This window comes from Rhinopithecus roxellana, chromosome 10, assembly GCF_007565055.1.
Source record: "Rhinopithecus roxellana isolate Shanxi Qingling chromosome 10, ASM756505v1, whole genome shotgun sequence".
NCBI lineage: Eukaryota > Metazoa > Chordata > Mammalia > Primates > Cercopithecidae > Rhinopithecus > Rhinopithecus roxellana.
In genome coordinates, this window is record NC_044558.1 from 88,239,533 (window position 1) to 88,262,022 (window position 22,490).

Sequence of the window (22,490 nt, forward strand, 5' to 3'; positions counted from 1 at the left end):
CCAGTTCCAGGGATTAGGATGTGGACATCTTTGGAGCCAGTTATTCAGTTCACCACACTCCTGGTTATAGAGGCAGAGCCTGTGCCCCCATGAGATACAGTGTGCCCCAAGGCCATGGGGGCTTGGGGTGACAGAGCTGGGCTGGGAGCCAGGGTGTCAGTCCTCAGAGGTGGCTGCTCCCAGAGAAAGCCCCTGCTGCCCACTATTCACGCCTGGCCCGGGTGCCTGGGCTTGGTGGTGAGGCGTTTGGAGGAGGGAAAGGGCATGGCTGCCACCGGCATCCAGACTTCTGTCCCAGCCACTGTTTTGGCAGAATGAGCCCGTCTGGACAGAGGCCCTCAGAGACAAACCTTCTAGATGGTTTTATCTCACTGTTTCTGACAAGCCCCTTTTAGGTTGGTTTATAATAAACATCTCGTACCCACAGTGCCATCTTAGCCAAAGGCTCTCTGTGTCACCTGAGATAGGGGCTCAAAGGGCAGCCTTGTGGGTACTGCCTGAGGCCAGGCTGGGAGAGGTGGGGTACCTGCAGATAGGATGGGGAATTCCCAGGCCTTGCCCCTCTTCTTGGAGAAAGATGATTTTTGGTGTAGAGAGATACCAAGAGGTGCATGTGTGTGTGTGTACTAGAAGCTAGAGAGGTACTAAATACACTATTGAGCCACTAAAACACTTTCTACTGACCTCCAGATGGACTGTACTACCAGCAGGCCTCATTAATCTTCATTGCCACAGGCGATGGGGATAGTGACGTTACAGCTACCACTTTCTGAGGGCTTATGACATGCCAGAGACTCAGAAAAAGTTGCTAAGAAGCAAAAGATGGGTTTTAAGAACATAGCCTCAGATCCAGATGGCCTGCATTAAAACCCCAGTTCCTGCAATTCCACAATTGGGTATTTATCCAAAGGAACGGAAATCAGCATGTCAAAGAGAGATCTGTGCTCCCTGGTTCATTGTAGACCTCTTCACAATAGCCAAGGTATGGAATCAACCCAAATCCATCAACAGATGAATGGATCAAGAAAATGTGGCATATAAATGCAATGGAATATTATTCAGCCTTAAAAAAAGAAGGAAATCCTATCGTGCATGACAACATGAATGAACCTGGAGGACATAGGACATTATGCTAAGTGAAATAAGGCAGGCATAAAAAGACAAATACCAGCCGGGTGTGGTGGCTCAGGCCTGTAATCCCACCACTTTGGGAGCCGAGACGGGGTGGGGGGCGGGGGGTATTGGGAATCACCTGAGGTCAGGAGTTCAAGACCAGCCTGGTCAACATGGTGAAACCCCATCTCCACTAAAAATACAAAAATTAGCTGGGTGTGATGGTAGGCACCTATAATCCCAGCTACTCAGGAGGCTGAGACAAGAGAATTACTTGGACCCAGGAGGCGGAGGTTGCAGTGAGCTAAGATGGTGCCACTGCACTCCAGCCTGGGTGACAGAGTGAGACTCCGTCTCAAAATAAATACATAAATTAAAAGACAAATATCACATGATCTCACTTATATGTGGAGTCTAAAACAGTCAGTCATAGAAATTGAGTAGAATGGTGGTTACCAGAGGCTGGGGAGTGTGGGGAGTGGAGAGACTTTGATCAAAGGACACAGAACCTCATTTAGACAGGAGGAACAAGTCAAGAGATCTATTGAACATCATGGTGATTATAATCAATAACAATATGTTATATACTTGAAAATTGCTGAGGGAGTAGATTTTAAGTGTTCTCACCACACACACAAAAATGTGAGATAATGCATAAATGAAATAGCTTGATTTAGCCATTCCACATATATACATACATCAAAACACCATGTAGTACACAATAAATATATACAACTTTTACACATTAAATTAAAATCATCCCAGCTCTACCTAACCCCTGAGCCTCAAGTTTGTCATCTATAAAATGAGATTGATACCATGCTTCATTGAACCATTGAAGATACCTTCAATTAGAATATTCACCATTTAGGCTGGGTGCAGTGGCTCATGCCTGTAATCCCAGCACTTTGGGAGACCGAGGCAGGAGGATCACTTCAGCCCAGGAGTTTGAGACCAGCCTGGACAACACAGTGAGACCCCATTTCAAAGAAAAGAATATTCACCATTTATTTTATGTGCTACAAAGAAAGAAATACAGTGCCAATGAAACTATGCTCTGTCAATGATTGCAGGACACATTCTGATTTTAGAGATGTGCATATTTGGAATCAATGAGATACAGCAAGAATACCCACTACGTAAGGCTCTTATCCTTAGGCTGCCTGGCACATAGAATGTGCCCAGGACATGTGAGCCTGTATTGTTTCTGCTGGACCCATTTTACAGACATGGAAACTGAGGTTGAAGTCACATCTGAAGGCCACCCAGCAGTAGTAAATGCTGGAGTCAGGATTTGGACTCAGTTTGTGCTCTGCTGTTCCCTTAGCTGTGATACCTGATTAATGGTTCAAGAATCATGTCCGATAACTGGGCACCCACACAGTGGAGGAGAGGATAGGAAGAAGATCGGGAGTGGGTTCCCATCAAGGCTATGCATCCACGAGCTGGGCCTCTGGGTGTCCATATCCTCACCCATAAAATAGATATAATAGGGTTTGCTATTATATATAGGGGTTGCAGCATTGCTAGAAGGAATCATGGAGGTGATATAGGTCCAAAGCACATGCTCAGTAAACTTTCATCCTCTTCTCCCTTCCTTTCCCCACATCCCACACTGCACGTGGCTTTTCAGCCACCATTATTAGTCATGAGAAATTCTAAGCTCAGAGCAGTTGCTGTGGACACTTGGACTGACTTGCCAGGACCATCCTAGCCTCAGTCATCCTGGACATCTGCCTGATGCCTGCTCATCTTTAAAGCTCAGCTTTCATCTTCAACTTATCTCCAGCTTAGCTCTTGATAAATACCCAGGTGGGCACAGCCAGGCCTGGATCCCCAAATTCCTCTGTAGACATTGCCCATCTGCAAATACTCTTCACTGTGTAAAGACTTTAGAAAAGGATACCTTGGGTATCAGTGCTGCTTTACATTTTTTACAGATTTCAACACCATATATTAATTATATTAATTATTAATTCTTTCCCTGCTTACTCTTTTTTTTTTTTTTTTTTTTTTTGAGACAGGGTCTCACTCTATCACCCAAGCTGGATTGTGGTGGTGCAATCACCATGCACTGCAACCTCGGCCTCCTGGACTCAAGAGATCCTCCCTCCTCAGCCTTCCAAATAGCTGGGACTATAGGCATGTGCCACTTCACACAGCTAGTTTTTTTGTGTATCCTTTGTAGAATTGGGGTCTTGCCATGTTGCCCAGGCTATGACTTTTTAAAACATGTTTTGGAAGGATAACATACCTGCAAAAGTATCCAGATCGTAAAAGAACAGCCCAGTGAGTTTCTGCTAAGTGTATCCATGTAACCAGCACCCAAATCAAAACACAGAACACTGCCTTCCCCCAGCCCCCTAATAATGCTCCTTCCGCCGCCCGCCACACACACACACAAGGGCCATCACTGTGCTGACTTCTGGCACCAGGTCAGTTTCATTTGCTTATGCACTTTATATAAATGGAATAGTATTGGGTGTCAGGCTTCCTTCACTCAACATTATGTTGGTGGGCTTTATCCATGCTTTTTGCAGTTAGCAGTAGTTTGGTTATTTTTATATAGTACAGCATGAACATATTTTGTTATATGTATATATCATATTTTATCCACTTTTCTGTTGACGAACATTTGGGTTGCGTCTTAGTTTGGACTACCATGACAAAGTACTGCACACTGGATGGCTTAGAAGCAACAGAAATTGTGCCTGTAGTCCCAGCTACTCGGGAGGCTGAGGCAGGAGAATCACTTGAACCCGGGAGGCAGAGGTTCCAGTGAGCCAAGATTGTGCCACTGCACTCCAGCCTGGATGACAGAGGGAGACTCTATCTCAAAAAAAAAAAAAAAAAAAGGAAAGAAAGAAACAACTAAAATTTATTTCTCACAGTTCCAAAGGCTGAAAAGTCAACAATCCAGTGCTAGCATGGGCAGATTCTGGGGAGGGCCATCTTCCAGACTGTTGACTTCTCCTTGTATCCTCATATGGCAGGAAAAGAGTGAGAAAACTGGCTGGAGTCCCTTTTAAAAAGCACTAATCCCATTCATGAGGCTCCGCCCTCATGACTTAATTATCTTCCAAAGCCCCACCTCCTCATACCATCACACTGGGATGAGGATTTCAACATACAGATATGGGGACACAAACATTCAATCCATTGCTGGTTGGTTCTAGTTTGGGATTTCAACAGACAGGTTGCTGTTAACATTCTAGTGCATGTGTAGGCGTGAATATGAGAATTCATATCTGTTGGGTACTTACTTAGAGGAAGAATTGCTGGTTGTAGATTTGTATAGTCCGTTTTCATGCTGCTAATAAAGACCTACCGGAGACTGGGTAATTTATAAAGGAAAGAGGTTTTATGGACTCACAGTTCTACATGGCTGGGGAGGCCTTACAATTATGGTGGAAGACCAAAGAGAAACAAAGGCACGTCTTACACGGCAGCAGACAAGATTGCTTGTGCAGGGGAACTCCCCTGTATAAAACCATCAGATCTCATAAGACTTATTCAATACCAGGAGAACAGTATGGGGGAAACTGCCCCCATAATTCAATTATCTCCACCTGGCCCTGATCTTGACACATGGGAATTATTACAATTCAAGGTGAGATTTGGGTGGGGACACAGCCAAACCATATCAGGTTATTATTTGTATGTATATTTCACCTGAGTAGCTGTGCCAAACTGGTGCAGTAGTTTCTCCAGAAGCTCCTGAGGGCATATGGGAGTGAAAGAAGCAAAGACCAGTAGCTGCTGAAGGGAAAGAGGACGTAAGGAGGGAAAGAAGACAAGGGGTGGAAATCTGAAGCTTGAGACTTTCCTGCAGTTACCCTGAGCAGGAGACTCCGGGGAGTCTTGGAGCCTTGTTGGCGGTGATTTGCTCTGCGGTCTGCAGTGGGGAGGGTAATTTCTGGGCTTTGGCCTGTGATGAGTGTAGGTGGCTGTTCAGGAACAAAGTATCCAGGGGAGGGAATCTGTCCACAGTCTCAAATATTGAAATGTCAACATGGAGTAATTGGCTGCTCTACCCACCCTTCCTCCACCTCTGCTCCAGCAGCCACAGCAAACGCCCTGCCTGGGACAGCAACCTAGGGGATGCGGGGTCAGCCCTGACTCATTCTGGGCTGCCTCCCGCCAACTGGCTGGGTGACCTCCTCGAACATGTGAATCAGACTTTCTGTGAGTCAGCTACCCGGGGACTTCACCTTAAGCCGATGAAGAAAAAAATGTTAAAGATCATGGGTGGCTATCAGTAGCATTTTAGAAGAGTATACAGATGGGTGGACAGATAAACAGTATGATATGTATATAGATATATCACTTATATATATTTGCGCAAGTGTATGTGTGTCTGTTTACTATTTTGTTAATCACTTACAACTTCTTACAATAGCCAGTGATCTCATGGAAAGTTACCATGAAATGTACTAGGCATAAAGAGGTGCCTATACCTTTACATGCCTGGTTTCATGTGATTCTCCTGACAACTCAGAAAGGCAGGAGCTGTTGGCCCCATTTTGTAGATAATAAAACTGAAACTCAGAGAGGTTAATGCACCCCCCCGCCCAAGGTCACACAGCCACTAAATGACAGATCAGGATTCTAACCCCTTAGTCCTACTCTAAGTCCCCATGCTCCTAACCACTGTGCTATACTTCCCACTGGATGCCAAGGCCTGTTTCCAACTCTGTATTTCATTCAATCCTCATACTCAACTACAGGGTTAAGTATTATTAGTTTCCTTTGGTCGATGAGGAAACTGAGGCCCAGAGAGGTGAGGTAACCCATCTCAAGACAGTAAGTAAGGAGCACAGCTGGGATTCTAACTGAGATCCCTCTGATACCAGCGTTCTTGCTTCAATCACAGGACATACAATCTCAGCAAAGCCCAGTACATGACAAGGGCTCAGTAAATACCAAATGGATGAACACAATGCCAGGAGTATTTTAGCAATAACGTCGTAGGTTAAAAGAGGAAGATTCAAACGGTGATTTTGATGGAGATGGAAAATTAATTTTCACAGTGACGTTCTTTCTTCTTTTGGCCCACATTGCATACTCTGAGCCAGTCACAGTGCTAGGGGCTGGGAGTGCTATGATGAATCTAGAATCCATTCATTCAATGACGGCTTGTGGGTGCCTGCTCTGTGCGTGCTGGGAATTGGACTCACTGCAGAGGAACGGGACGGATGAGCATACAGGCGACTAAATGAGAAGGTGTTACTTTCGCTGCATAATGTCTTTTTCATCCTGTCATTCATCTTAAACTACTGGTCCTGGAAATGAACTCAATGAGGCTGAAAATGGTTTGAAAAACTCTATCTAGACAGGCGTCTGGTTTGGGGGTGGTATTACTGGTGTTTACACATCGCCGTCCAAACAATTGACTGCATCGTTTGCTGATGATACTTAATACACATCAGCCACCACTTTACTGGTCTTTCATCACTGTCCTCACACACTGACTCCTGGCAAGTGCATGCAGCTGGCGTGAATGGCTAATAGAATGCTGTCTGAGTGGCGTCTGAGGACCCAGAAGTTGTTGATTTATGTGCTGCTTTCCACCTGTGAGCCTCTGGGATGGGCTGGACGTGGCAAACCCATTTCTGAACTAGGCTGGATTCTGTGGGTGTCCTTGTCGGTCAGCCACGTTAGCCAAGTTTCTAAAGAATCTACAAGAACTTCCTCCCAGATCTCCATCCCAGAACCAGATCTGAAGTCCAGTCCCAGACTTATTATCTCATAAGCACAATAGTGGTGTGTCCACGTGTCTCTTCCATCATTTGTCACTTGAAGTAACTGTCATGGGTCACCCTCTTCTGAACAACTGCCATTAATTTATCTTGTCCTTTTGCTTTTTAGCCTCTGTAAGGGACGGACGCTCTATTCTGTCGTGAGGGACGCCAAAATCGTCTTGGATGTCAACAAAACCAGGCAGATTGCTCAAGAAATTGTGAAGGTACTGTCGGCTCTAGGGCCTCCTACCTAAATCTCAGAAAGACCCAGTTTCCCCCAGAGAAGCCCCCCAACCCCAGGACTCCTAAGATTCATGGTTGGATTTCAGACTACCAATCTGGACTTAAATTAGACTTGACCTGAAAAATGCCAGGCCATGTGTAAGTAAGAATTCTGCCTCGATACGATCTTTAGGAACTATCCACCAATGGTTGCTTTCCATCTGGTGTCTCATTGCTATGGTACTTGGACCTATGCAAGGACCAGGGGGTCACATACAAGCTATTCAGCCCTCTTGGTTAGGATCCACCATCCCTCGAGGCCTTGAACTCCCATGAGTGGAAACCATCTCTCTCTACTGCTGCTAGGGAGACATCAAATTGTTGGGTGTTGTTTTGGATTAAAACAAACAAGAACATCCTGTGTTTTCTGGCAGGTGCCTTATTAGTCAGTTGTACTCAAGCTTTCATTTCTCATTTGGAGGTGTTAGGACCAAGCTATAAGAGGAACGATGCGACTGCTCACAAAGGCAAAAAAAAAAAAGAAACCACTGCAACTCTAGATGTTTGCCCTTGAACGAGGCTTCCAATAGACTCTTCTCTGTTCTTAATGGGCAGTTATGAACATCTCTTTAGGAACTCAGTGCCTTCTGCAGCAGCATAGATTAAGTAGGTCTGACTATCTAGTCTTGCAGAAGAGTTAGTCTTTAAAGGGGAAGTGGATGAAAATGGTTGGTTGAATTCCTTTCCCTGGGGATCTCTTTTGCTGCTTCTTCAGGAATCAGATGAGCAAATGGGGATGGCCTTTCTGTGGTCTGAGAGTGGCAATGGATTTGTGTCTTGGGGGCCCTGCCTGTTCCTGCTTGCCATGCCTTTCCCGACCTCACCCCCAGGACCCTTGGTCAGACCCCAGGCCCTACCACTGTTGAGTGTGGTCCCATTAGGGAGCCAAGTCTTCAGGACAAGGGATGTGAACTCAAGCCAGGGTGGCAGCGAGCTCTTAGGTTGTTCTCTGGCAACTCCCTGTTCCTTGCTTCTTGCAGGGCATGGGCTACCTCCACGCCAAGGGAATCCTGCACAAGGACCTCAAGTCAAAGAATGTCTTCTACGACAATGGCAAAGTGGTCATCACGGACTTTGGACTCTTCAGCATTTCTGGGGTGCTGCAGGCTGGCAGGTGAGAGGTGGTGGGAGGACCTGGAGAGTTTCCTAACAGATGATGGTCAGGAGGTGGGAAGTTAGTCCAAATGGCTTTAGTGACCTAGACTCAGGGTTGGGCCTGAGGTTGCTGAGCTGAGTGGGTCGGCTGCTCTACTGATGCGAGATGCCAAGGCCATGCTGTGTTTCCCCATGAGAAGGCCAGCACCTTGCTCACCTGTCTTGTCTTTGAGTGTGTGTGATTGGACACAGAGCATCCCCAGATCTTTCAAAGCCCCTACCCTTGAATTTAACTGGAGGGCTCTCCTCTAACCCTAAGTACTCACCTGGAAGTTGAGATCACCCAAGAGGCCTTGCTCAAAGTTTTCTTAGGAATTAATTGATTTTAGTACAGGAAGAGTACAGTTAACGGCAAGGGGTTTAAAGTCAGACGCAACCATGGCCTGACACAGCTCTTCCACTTATTAAATGTGACTTTAATCAAGCCGAACAACGTCTCTGAACTTTAGTTTCCTTGTCTGCAAGAAAAGTGGTAGGTTTGATGATGTCTTCCTCAATCAGTTCTTGTGAGGATAAAATGAGAACAAGCATCAAGCATCCACCCAATGCCTGATGCACCTCAAAAGCTCCACAAAGGGTAGCTGCTGCTGAGTTGTTGTAATTAGTATTAATTTGCATATACCTCCCAGTATCACCCAGGAGAATCATTAACCGTCGTTAAGTAATTAACTCTCAGCCACTACTCACCCTAGAGCAAGCCGCATTGAATTGGCCACGTGAAAAGCAGCTTGATCTCAGATAACCTGTAATTCAGAAAGTCTACCCTTGTGACTTTTAATTTGAACTGTGCTCTCTCTCTCTCTGTCTCACTCTCTCGCTGTCTCTCTCTCACTCTCGCTCTCATTTTAAACCTCTGCATGCTTTTTGTAATCCTGCATTTTGTAACGAATGGTGCATCTCTTCAGAAAGTCCACAGTTTCTCTCATTTTACTTCAGTTTCAGCTGCTTTTGAGAAGTGGCTCAAGCCTGTAATCCCAGCACTTTGGGAGGCCGAGGCAGGCGGATCACAAGGTCAGGAGATCGAGACCATCCTGGCTAACACGGTGAAACCCCGTCTCTACTAAAAAATACAAAAAAAAAAAACTAGCCGGGCGAGGTGGCGGCGCCTGTAGTCCCAGCTACTCGGGAGGCTGAGGCAAGAGAATGGCGTGAACCCGGGAGGCGGAGCTTGCAGTGAGCTGAGATCTGGCCAGTGCACTCCAGCTTGGGTGACAGAGCGAGACTCCGTCTCAAAAAAAAAAAAAAAAAAAAGAGAGAGAACTACGGATTTTTTTTTTTTTTTTTTGAGGAATGCCTGCAGGGACCCCGACAAAGTGAATCTTGTTTGTGCTGTATGATACCTTGAATCTGTTATAAGTTGGACCATTTGGAATCTGACAAAACTTCACGTAGCTGTTTCTGTGTGATGAGGACCAAACAGATGCTTAAGTTTCTTTTTCAGATTTTACTCCACCCAAGAAAGATTAACCATAGTCTACAAAACTGTCTGTAGTCCCTAAGGCAGTAAGTAGGCAGTAAATATATAAATATATCAAGAGATACTGGAGAGAGTCCCTCCAGTTGGAACCCAAGAAGCCCAGGAGGGCAAGACCGTGTAGAATCCCTTCTTCCCTCTGACTCCCCTGCAGCAGTTAAGTTCCTGGTTCGCTGGCAGGGAACTCATACCCTTCCCAGTTTCCCAGTGTCCCAGGAGAACTGCAAGGACGCAATGGTGGGTGACTTCACTGTGAACCCAAGTATTTGCATCAAGACAAAAGGAGGCCCAGTAAGAGTTTTCTCTAACTTGCTTCTGGGCTTTCATAAAAAGCAGACATTCTTCCCTCCTGGTGGCATGTCCACACTTCTCCCTTTCACCTCACCAGTGGCTTCTCCCTGTGGTGGAGGAAAGGGGTGCAGGACCTCTGATTTTCTTCCTTTAGACTCAGTTTTCTGAAGCCACAAGGAGAAGAGGAAGAAAAAGAAATGGAATGGAATGGAATGGAATGGAATGGAATGGAATGGAATGGAATGGAATGGAATGGAATGCCTTGGGCATCCCTTCCTTTAGCTCATTCATGGAGACCCAATGTCATCCAGGAAGTTAGTTCAACCAAGTCAAGGGCAATGTGGCTTCCAGTCTGCTTGTCCAGACAGCAGCCCCTCCCACCCCTGCCCCAGCCAGGTTGTCAACACAAACCCAGGGAGTGCCCTCAGCAACATCTCCCAACAAGAAATTCACATTTCCCAGCCACGCACAAGTAGCCATCAATCACTTCTTATGCTTTTATCCTTGTTCCAGTTATGTATTATCCTACAATGAACCATCTCAAAACTTAGTGGCTTAAAACAAGGTATTGTCATCCCTCATTGTTCTGTGGGTTGACTGGGCTCAGCTGAGCTCTTGTGCTCAGTTTGTCGTAGGTACAAATTGGATGGGGGGTAAAATTGGAGACAACTGAAGGCTTCCTCATTCACACAGCTGGGCTGGGCTGGCTGAAACATCTGGGGGACTGATGGGGTCTTTCTCATCTCCCTACTTTTCCCTCTTCATGCAGCCTCTCTGCATGACTACATTGGGTTTCCTCACACCATGGCAGTCTCAGGGTAATCAAACTTATGTAGCAAGTGGGTTCTACCAAAGCAAGCATGTTGCAAACCATGACAGGGAGGTGGAACTCTTGGGTGTCCCATGAATCCCAGGATGTTCCCCAGGTAGTAGATTTGCCTCAATATTTATGAATACCTCCAGTGTAGCTCTAGGGATCCACAGAGTCCCCTCAGAGGTTCAGGTCCATTTATTCCCTCTTGTTTATGCAAAGGCATGTTTGATAACTGCCCCCATTGCAGCCTGGAGCCCCCAGTGCAGCAGCCAGAGTCCAGGAGACACCCCTTGAATAAGGGGCATCTATGGCCCTAATCAACAACCTGGGGGCTGGATTATAGGAGTGGAGAGAGAAGGGAGCTGGCCAGGCTTTGGGCATTGCAGGAAGCAGGGCCAGTATCTCTCAGGAGATAGGCCTGGAAGTTCCCTCATTCATTATTCACTCAGCCAGTCAGCAAATAATTAGGGAGTGAATGTATTAGTCAGCTTGGGCTGCTGTAACACAATACCAGACTCAGGGGTTTAAACAACAGACATTTATTTTCTTACAGTTCTGGAGGCTGAAAGTCCAAGATCAAGGTGCTGGCAAATTTAGTGTCTAGTGAGGGCTCTCTTCCCGGCTTGCAGACGGCCACCTTCTTACTGTGTCCTCATATGGCCTCTTCTCTGTGCACTGAAAGAGAGAGAGAGAGGTCTTTGATGTCTTTCCCCTTCTTATAAGGACACCAATCTTACTGGATTAGGGCCCCAGACTTATGACCTCACTTAACCTTAATCACCTCCCTATAGGCTTTATCTCTAAATACAATCAAATTGAGGGTTAGGGGTTCAACATAATAAATTTGGAGGAGACAAAATTCAGTCTATAATACCTTGAGATAGATTCCAGAAACTTGTTTAATACACATCTAGGGGTTCCCTGATCCTCAGTTTCCTCACCTGTAAAATAGGAGTAGGGGCAGGCACTAATTAATAGCACCTACCTCATAAGGCTGTTTTGGTGATTAAATGGGATACAGATGAGGAAGGCTTAGTTTAGCATTTTGCTTTTTTTTTTTTTTTTTTGGAGACAGGATCTCTTGCTTTGTCACCCAGGCTGGAATGCAGTAGTGCCATCATGGCTCACTGCAGCCTCAACCTCTGAGCCGTCCTCCTACCTCAGCCTCTCAAGGTCTTGGGCTTATAGGTGTGCACCACCATACCCAGCCAGGCTTTTTAATGGTTCTCTCCAGAAATTCTCGTAGAATTGGAGTGAGGTGCCTAGTCCCTGGGGTTTTAAAGACTTGTACTCAAACAGATCTCAGCTCTGTCCCTTTGGACAGGTCACTTAAATGTTTTGAGCCTCCGTTTTCTTATCCACAGAACAGGATGATAGCTCTCAGAGTGTGGGCTTGTGAGGCCTAAGTGGGATGGGCACTCTGATAAACAGTAAGCATTCAGCAGGAGTCACTTGCCTTCCTGCCCTCCCCTCAGTTATTAGAGCTTGGGGTATGGATAGCCCTTGGTGCCCAGCAGGGAGAGACCACCCCTCAGCCTGAGGCAGGGATGGAGCAGCCCAGTGATGTGAGTGTGTTCTGCACATCCAGACAGACTCCAGCATACAGCTGTTCTGCCGTCGCCAAGAAAAGGTATCATTTTAGATGCCAGTGCTGTCTTGCCAGCCTCCCAAATCCTGTTATTAATCATAATAACCATAATGAAGATGATTTGGGTTTGCCACCAGTGGGCCTATCGCCATGGGAATGGGGCACCACAGGGTGTTAGTGCCAGGCCTGGCTCCTGGCCCCCTACCACACCGGCCCCAGGCTGATGGCTCTTGCGTGGCCACCATTCCACCTCCTGCCCTGGCCCCAAAATGCCAGTTCTCTGCTGACCCCATGAGTCAGGAAGAGGTGGCAGGGGTGTTTGCAAAAAGATGGGAGCAGAGAAGCTTCCCTTGGGCAGGAGCACCCCAACCCACTCCACCCCCAGTGGCCCAGTCATTGCAGGGGAATGTTGTCTGGCCTATACCAAAGACTTTCATGGAGGACATTCCTATTGTGGGCTCTAGTCTCAAATCCACTTCTGAGTCCTCAAGATAAACACATACACGTAAGCAGATATATACATGTGTAATGATTACGTCCAGTAATTGTGTGGCTCTGGCAGCTGACACAGTCCTGTGCCATGCACTGTCTCATTTTAGTCCTTGCAACAGCTCTGTGAAGTACAAATTAATGTGCCCATTTTACAGATGGGAAAATAGAAATTTGGGTCTGCTCAAGGTTCCATAGCTAGTAAGCACAGATGGAGCCTTCAACCTCTGTGGGTGTTCCTGATTGTAGAAGCAAGAGCTGATTTAACTCTGCTGACTCAAGAGTTTGCTAGTGAGTTTGAGTAGTAGTTTCTAGCACAGGATGTGTTGCATCATGTCTTTTGTGTAGAATGCAGGAGCAAGTCATGTGTTATTAATCCTGAAACACTGAGATTTGGACCATTTCCTTATCTTGTATAAATTAGGACAGTGATTCTCAACCAGGGCAATTTTTCTCCTCCAGGGGACATTTGATGATGTCTGAAGACATTTTTAGTTGTCATGATTGGGGGAAGGGGGTGCTAATGGCCTCTCATAAGTAGAGGTCAGGGATGCTGCTGAACATCCTACGATGCCCAGGACAGCCCCCGTGCCCCCCAATAACAAAGAATTGCCCAGACCCAAATGTCAATAGTGCCAAGGTTGAGAAATCCTAAATTAGAACAAATTTAATGGTGTCTGCCTGGCCACAGTTTTTTCTGTTGCATGCATGCCAATCTGCTCCTAGCCTGGGAATGCAGGAGGTGGGTGGGTGTGGGATACCTGTGGTAAGCCACCATCCAAATGCAACTGAGAGTTGCGATTGCAGCAGTTACCCAGATATGCTTCCTTTCCTACAGTCCCTGTTTTGGGTTCTACAGAAAGTTGAGTATACGCAAATGGATGCTACCTTCATGTGTAAGATGGAGGGGGAATGAAAGAGATCTTAAAGAACTACGTGTATGGGACACACCCAGCCCTACCCAGCTAGTGAATGTCACTGCAGTACTGGAACCCTGAGCCCCAAACTCTTGGAGTCTCATTCAGGGATCTTTCCTCCACCCAGTGTTTCTACGGGTGTTGATCTGCAAGTTGATTTGGGGGAGGACATGAACAAACATTTTCTATCTTAATTTTAACGTGTATTAGAAAATCACTAGTCTCCATTTATGGCCACACTAAAGAGTGACCTATTAAAATATATTTAAGTTAAAAATGGATTTCTTAGTACATGATAGTCTAGAACAGTGGTGTCCAGTTTGGTGGCCACTAGTCAGATGTGGCTACGTAAATTTAACCTTAATTAAAATGAAAAGTTCAGGGCTGGGAGCAGTGGCTCATGCCTATAATCTTAATGCTTTGCGAGGCTGAGGCTGGAGGATCCCTTGAGGCCAGGAGTTTGAGACTAGCCTGGGCAAGATAGCAAGATCACATAGCAAGACCACATCTCCTCAAAAAATAAAATAAAATTAGCAGGGTGCGGTTGCTCATGCCTGTAATCCCAGCTACTTCATAGGCTGAAGATGGGGGGGTCACTTGAGGCCAGGACTTCAAGGCTCCCATGAGCTATGATCTCACCTCTGTACTTTAGCCTGCGTGATTGACAGGCTGTCTCAGCAGACCCTATCTCTAAAATTAAAAAAAAAAAAAAAATTAAAAGTTTAGTTCTTCAGTTGTAAGCCACATTTCAAGTGCTCAATAGTTATGGTGGTTAGTGGCTGCCACATTGGACCATATAGAGGACATTTCTGTCATGATGGAAAGTTCTATTGTACAATGCTGCTCTTGAAGGTATTCAGATACGGCAAAAATCATGATTATGGGATATGAATGAGTACATTTGAGAGAGCAACATGTCACAACTTCTGCATCTCAGAAACTCTCCCTGGAAGAATCTAGCCAGCCCCAGGTCCCCACAGAGACCTTCATGCTGGAGGCTGTCATCCTGCATGACCTCACTTTTAATGATGATTCGAGATATGCACCCCCTTTCCCCCCGACTGCTCCCTTCCCCTGTGTTAATGAGCCAGTTCCTAGGAGTCTCGAGTCAATGAAGATCTCAGAGGGGGTCTGCTTAGATTTCGGACCCACCTGGAAAGCTCTGCCTTGCTAAGGACTTCCAGTGAAAGAAGGGAGCCAGCCTCCTTCCATGTCTGAGAATTTACCTAAGGAATAAATTAATGTGCGTGAAGGGAGATATTCCCACTATCTACCCAAAGATGTTCATGGCAGCCTTGTTCATAATGGTGGAAGAGGGAACTGCCCGCCCAAGGCCCATCAGCAAGGAGGTGGTTATAGACACTTTGATACATAGGATGGGATGATGTGTTCCAATTACACTGGAGTTCTTTAGGGTTCTGGAACACCCTGAATGGGGCCCTTGGTGGAACTTTGTCCTAGCTTCTCCTTCTGCCTAGATATTCTCCTTGTTCACGTAGCTGGATCCTTTATGTCACGTAGATCCTAGCTCACAGTTTACCTGCAGTAAGCTCTGTCTTGTCTTTGATGCATCCTCTATTTTAATTATTTGTACAATGCTTATCACGACTTTAGTTTTTCTTATTTATTGAACTCATTTATTGTCTCCTTTCCCTACCAAAGTGCAAGCTCCAGGAGGGAAGGGACCTTGTTGGTCTTGTTCCGTGCCAAGCGCAGAACCTAGGCATCATAGGTGATGGAAAAAAGTAGATTATCATTATTTGTGGATTACTGAAATGTATTTGTAATCCCCCAAATCAATACTCACAGCACTTTCACAGTTATTCATGGACATGCAGAGTGGGGAAAACTCTGAGTTGCCCGATGCACATGTTCCCAGCTTAGGTCAAACAAATGTTGCTCTGCCTCTGTTTTGGCCTCATACAGAGAAGCCTTGAGGACAGAGATTGAGCCAGAGTGGGCAGCACAGGGTAGCATAAGACGCTGCAGCTCTGGGGCCAGTTGGATGAGATTTGAATCCCAACTCTGGCACCTGTTAGTAGAGTTGCCTCAGACAAGTCACTTAACACTTCTGAGCCTTATAGTCTATTATGTAAAATAAAACAGAATCTATTAGGATAAGTTGTTTTCAGGGGTTAAAATTATAAACTATGTGAGGGATGTGTGCATGTGTACATATTTCCCCAGGAGCAATGATTCAGTATTCTACTAATTCCATGTTCCAGTGACTTTATAGAACATAACTGCCATGAATAACAAGAATCCATAGTGTCGTTGAATGAAGATGGGCAAGAAGGTGGGTGCCTCAGAGGCAACGGAATTCAATGATGGTTTGGATCTGAGTGTTTCTCTAGAGCAGCCTTCCCTGTACCTCCTACTGGGTCTCTGCCTCCAGTAGGTGGTCAGGCAGTGCTCAATGGAGGAAGCAAGAAGGGCAGCAGAGATGGCTCCAGGGACATGGGGTCAGTGCCAGGGGGGCTGGTCCTCCCTAGGCTATGAAACAGAGCTCATCCTGTGCTTTGCTTCTCCAGACGGGAGGACAAACTGCGCATCCAGAATGGCTGGCTGTGCCACCTGGCACCAGAGATCATCCGCCAGCTGTCCCCCGACACAGAGGAGGATAAGCTCCCCTTCTCCAAGCACTCTGACGTCTTTGCCCTTGGGTAAGTGGGCCCTGCCCTGGCCATTGAGAGCCACAGCCTGGGCAGAGGGGCACTTCTCAAGTCTTTCAATGCTTTTGGAAGGGCCAGGGTGTACCTGTCTACAGGGCCAAGGTGGCTGGATTTTGGGGTGAGAATGGAGGAATCTGAGTAGGGTATACTAGAAAGAATGACCCTAACAAACTTGTGTGCCTGGTTTCCAATGGATTATGTGGCCATAACAAGTTACCCAACTCATTTACTTATTCAGTAGCTATTTGTTGACTGCCTGCTATGTGCTAGGATTGTAGCAGATGCAGGGGATAGAAGACTCAGTGTTGTATTAGTTATGACTGCATAACAAATTATGCCAAAACTTAGCCACTGAAAACATTTCTTATCTCAAGTTTCTGTGGTCAAGAATTTGGGAATGGCTTAGCTGAGTGGTTCTGAGTGGGCTTTTATGAGGTTGCAGTCAAGATATTGGCTAGGGCTGTGGTCTCATCTGAAGGCACAGCAGGCTGGGGATCCATTTCCGTGGTGGCCCACTCACACGGCTGTTGGAAGGAGGCCTCAGTTCCTCAACCCTTGGGCCTGTGTATAGGAGGCCTCAGTTCCTCAACCCTTGGGCCTGTGTATAGGCTGCTTGAATGACTTCACAGCATGGTGGCTACAAGCCTCATTGTCATTTATGATCTAGTCTCATAAATTTACATATCGTTGTTTCTACCATATTCTGTTTGTTAAAAGCAAGTTGCTAAATCCAGTCCACACCTAAGGGGAGGAGAATTAAGCTCTATCTTATATATGATGGAGTATCAAAGAATATACTGGACATATTTAAAACCACCAGAGGCCCCTACTCTATCTTTCTAGTGGAAAGCAGATAAGGAAACATCCAACTTTAGCAAAGTATGATAACTGCTATTCTGAGAATAAACACAGGACTGTGGGAATAAAAGAGGAACCAAATCCAATCTGGGAGGTCAGGGAGGGCTTCCAGGAGATGATAATCCTGAGCCTAAGTTAAAGGTTGAGTACAGGGGCAAGGTAAGGTGTTCCAGATCAAAAGAATGTGCAAAAAGGTGCAAAAATAAAAGAACACATTGCCCACATGGAGGAATATATAGAAGGGTTGGGGGAGGAAAGGGAACTGATGGATGAAGAGTCAGGAAAAATTTAGGCTGGGGGTGGTGAGATAAGAGACTAGAGAGGGAAGCACAGTCAATCCTGCAAGGACTTAAAGGTTGAGTTAAGGAGGTTTCATTTCATCTTCAGTGCACTAAGGAGCCACTGATGGTTATTAAGCTCTGGGGGAATGGGGAGTGACATAATCCTAATTGAGTTTTAGATCAGTCAGATCACTCTGGCTGCTGTGTAGAGAATGGAATGAAGAAGGAGAGGATGGGAGCCGGGTGTCCAGTACCCAGGGAAATGCTGGCAGCCTTCACTGAATCAGAGCCTGTGGGTATGAAAGCTGAGAATGGACATCAGCAGCACACATAGGAGGTGGAAGCAATAGAGCTTGATCATGGATTGAATTTGGGTGGTGCCTAGATAGCTGCCTTAAGCAACCAGATGGAGAGTGGCATCGTTCACTGAGGCGGAGACTGTGGAGGTGCAGCAGGGTTGGGGCATGCCAGGGAGGCAAAGAGGTCAGATTTAGACACAGTGAGTTTGAGCTATCTTGGAGATGACAAATGCAACCACCAAAACACAGCTGTCTCTACATGACTAGTATAGAAAAGAGGAGTTTAGGACTTGTCAGCAAATAGGTAACTGCAGCCACAGACAGAATGAGATGTCTTTGGAAGTACAGAAGGAGAAGAAGGGCCCAGGACACAACCCCAGGATACAGGGCAGAGTGCCCTGAGAAAGTAGAGCCAGAAAGGCTTCTAGGCTCCCATGACCATGCAAATCCTTGCCTAATCTTGTCCACAGGTGGTTGCAATAGCTGGGGGAGATAACACTGGGGAAGCTGTTTGGGAAAGTTGCAGATGAGTTCAGTTAGACTTAATACCACTGAGAGATGTTACAGAGTCTTCCTTGGAAAAGGGCCCCCACTGCATCCTCACTGAAAAACCCTGAGGAGATATTTCTGGAAGATCAGAATTCTCAACATCTGTTGCTTGAGCCACTTTAGAGGAAGTCAGTCGGCCTGATTATTTTATGCCCAAATCTTTATCTAGTTAATATTGTTATCTGAAACCAAATTGCAATAATTACGTTGGTATAGTTTAGTGTAAATTTAGCAAAAGAAAAAAATGTGATTAACAAAATGTACCGGAATAATTGGTTTTCTGCTGGAGTTTTCATCTTCAGCAATTCTTTTTTCCTTAAAGTGAGTTTCTCTTGAAAGTTGGGTTTAAAAGGAAGTTTTAATGAGGCTTTTATTTCTGACACTGCTGAATTCTGAAGGACCCGGCGCTCTGGGTTTCCTGCCAATTAGGTGCATCCTGTTGCTTGGGAACCTTGTGCTCAGAAATGACTTAGAACAAACACGAATTTTTTAAAGAGGGTTGAGCACTGTGTTAAGCCTTTTATGTGCACTGTCTCACAGAATTTTTACAAGCACCCTTCGAAGCAGATACCATGTTGCTCCCAATTGACAGGTGAGAAAACTGAGGCTTTGGATGGCTCAGTGACATGCCTTACAGTGATGAATGGTGGTGCTGAGATTCACCTGAAATATCCTGTACTCTAGAGTTGGAGCTTTTAACCATAGAGCCCTGATGGGTTTAGGATTTCTTTTGCCACTCAAAGGCCTATTTCTCTCAACTGTAAATCAAGGATAATAAATCCATCGAGGTGTTCTAAGAATTGAGTGAGAAAACATTTGTAAGGTACCCAGCACAGGGAATAACTCAAGACATCCTTCCCCCTTTCACATGAGTGGTGGATGAGTCTGTTGATGCCTCCTTCACCAGACTCCAATCACCAACCACAAGCTTGCGCCTCCCAGATTGTGCATTTTCCTGATTACAAAGGACTCTTAAATAGGATGGAGTCTAAGCTTCCCAGTATAGCACGTTGGCTAGTGGCACCATCTTGGAGTCAGACAGACTAAGTTCAACTTCTGGCTGCCCTTCCTGTTTGCTGTGTTATCTTGGGAAAGACACACAACCTTTCTGGGCATCAGTTTCCTCATCTATGAAAGGGGGATACTATTAATAATAATGCCTTCTGTTTTAAAATTTAGGTTTTGTTATTATTCAGGCAGCATGAGGCCAACAGTCGTCATTGAAAAGATGGTTTGTTACTCACAGTTCCCAGAGCGGGTGTGCCACACCATGCAGTGTCCACAGAGGGCAGCACCAGGGTTGGTCTGGAGGCAGAGGAAATGTGAGGAAAATGTTGGGAAGAGCCTTTATTGTGGTTTTCTTGGGAAGGAGCAGGGGAGGCAGGGTAAGAAGGCTTATTAGGATTGGCTCATTTGAATGATTTCAGTAGGCTCATAGCATATAGGGGCTGGGGAATATTGGCCCAGAGCTTGCAAGCCCAATTAAGGAGGTAGTTGGCAGTATGAGTGTGAGCTCTGGATTATCTGATTAGCCTGTGAAAGGTGTGTTCACAGGTGAGCCCTTTACTATCTCCAGGAATTGACTGTTCCTGGAAGGGGCAGAATCTCCAGGGTCAGCAAAGCCCCAAGTAGTCAAAGCATCAGAATAAAAAGACATGCTTCATAGACCTCCCTCAGCAAAAAACTTGAGTAGTGTGTAGTGCAGAGTAAAAACTCAATAAGTATGATTATTTATTAGGATAACTATAATCTTTTAGTACCTTCTCTTGAGAGCTTTCTGATCACCTAAACTGACATTCCAACACCTGAGCATCACCACTCCTTACCCACCCCAGAGGTATAAGGTTGTCAAGTAGAAGGAAGATGTAACTATGAAGTGAAACCCTAACAATAGTTGATTTGACACAGTGCTCTGATCAGTAAAGAGGATAGCAGAGTGCTTTGTGTTCTTTAAAGCAAACTTACATGAAATCTTACAGTGAAGGAAAGATCACTTTCTAGAATTGTTTCAGATATTTCCTAAGTCGGGGAATCGTGTGCTCAGAGCACTGAGATCTGTCCCCATGGTACAGCTCAGTGACACCCCAGCATCCCGTTTCATCCACTGTGGTCCTCACTGCTATTCACACTTCATAGCATCATTTATGCACCACCTGGCCCATCATCCCATTCAAGACACATGCTACTCACTAGAGCAATCCTTTCTCCATTAATTACAATGTCACGATTTGTGAAACAGAAGATAATGTGGTAAATCACTCTAGAATAATCCTAGCATGGAGTTGTTTTGGGTTCAGAGTCCCAGATAAACATCCTTCCACTGCGATGTTATCATTATTCTCATTTATCAGGTAAGAAAACCTGCACTCACAGAAGTGAAGTGACATACCCAGGAAACCTACCCTATTATACTATTAGTATAAATGGAATCAGGACTTGAACCCCAGTCACTCTCAAAGCTCTTTTTATCTTTCCACCATTCCGCAGGATGGTTTATACTTAGAAAAAAAAAAGTATAAAAGAAAAAAATCCTAATCTGTCCCCCAGAGTTAGTTATTGTTAACATTTTGCTATGCTTTACTTTATTCTCTTGTTCATACACATATAATGATTTTTTAAAAAGCAATATCAAACTTTACATACAGTCTCATATCCTGCTTTTTTTTTTAACCTAAGGTTATGTACTGAGCATTTTTTGTGTCAGCAAAATTTCATTGAAATGTTTTAATAATAATACAGCATTTCATCTTATTTCATGGATTTAACATAATACATATAACCAATTCCTCTTATTGGACAATTGTGTTCTTACTTTTTTTCAATATTATATATAATTCTCTGGGAATATCCTTATAAATAAATTTTTGTACCCCTAATTATTTATTTGCAATGATTTTCTAGAATCATTGCAAGTAGAATCAGGGACAGAGATCCTAATCACATTGTATTTAACTATTCATTAGAAGATATCCTGGGATAAACATGACTTCTAAGACATTAAGAAAGCTTTAGGTGTGTCCCACGTGGCAAAATACCTACCCCATGAGGAAGAAACTGGGGAGAAGAATGGGTGCCAGGAGGCTGGCTAGGTGGGTGTGTGTTAATAATGGAGGTGCAAGATTGCAAGTGACACACCACACCAACACCCCTTTAACAACGTCTGCCAACAGCACAATCTGGTATGAACTCCACGCCAGGGAATGGCCTTTCAAGACCCAACCGGCAGAGGCAATAATATGGCAAATGGGCACAGGCATGAAACCCAACCTCAGCCAGATTGGCATGGGAAAAGAAATCTCGGTAAGTCCCAAGATAGGGCCAGACCTGGGGGATGAGGGGAGACACAGACCTTCTTTTTACTATGTGTTAAGGTTACAAATGCTTTCCCATAGGGTGACCAAAAAAATATGCATCGCAACCTTGTCAAACAGCAGTTTGAAGCTTAAAAGGCAAGGCTGCTGCACTGTGCCTGCAATTTCAGGTACCTGCCACCAGGGGCACAGTAACACGTGGTCAGGTTTTTCCTGACTATGGGTTGCTGAGTTAGGTAGAACCAATATATCCCTCTTTTTCTGCTATTTTTAAAAGACATGAATTAAAACATCACAAATATTAATGGTTCTAATTTTATTTGCATCTACATAATAATTTTAAGGCATTATCTAACTCAGAACAAGACATACAGAAACAGAGAAGCCTGGGTATATATTAATATTAACAATCTTCCTCTAAAACACAGCAGGAAGAATCCTCTCTTTTGATCAGAAGACACTCAAGTCAGAGAAGGAGTAATTATATGTTATGTTTTTAAGGATTACCTGCACCTAGGTGATGAAGAGATTACTAAAAGTAACTTTCGTCTCTGACTTTGAAGGGCTCTTAAAAGTATTGAGATATGGATGGAGACCCCAGGATTCCCTTTTATCCCTTCTGTTAAGAAAAATGTCAAGAAACTGGGAAGTATTGT

General features: G+C 45.1%; 1 protein-coding gene across 1 annotated transcript in view; it reads left to right on the plus strand.

Moving 5' to 3' along the window:
* Positions 1 to 22,490, plus strand: part of KSR2 (kinase suppressor of ras 2) — a 497,941-nt gene that overhangs the window by 474,813 nt on the left and 638 nt on the right. Inside the window, exons 15-18 of the mRNA XM_010368261.2 lie at positions 6,982 to 7,078; positions 8,117 to 8,250; positions 16,396 to 16,527; positions 21,694 to 21,823. Of these exons, the coding sequence (XP_010366563.2) occupies positions 6,982 to 7,078; positions 8,117 to 8,250; positions 16,396 to 16,527; positions 21,694 to 21,823 (493 nt within the window). The remainder of the gene's footprint in view (positions 1 to 6,981; positions 7,079 to 8,116; positions 8,251 to 16,395; positions 16,528 to 21,693; positions 21,824 to 22,490) is intronic.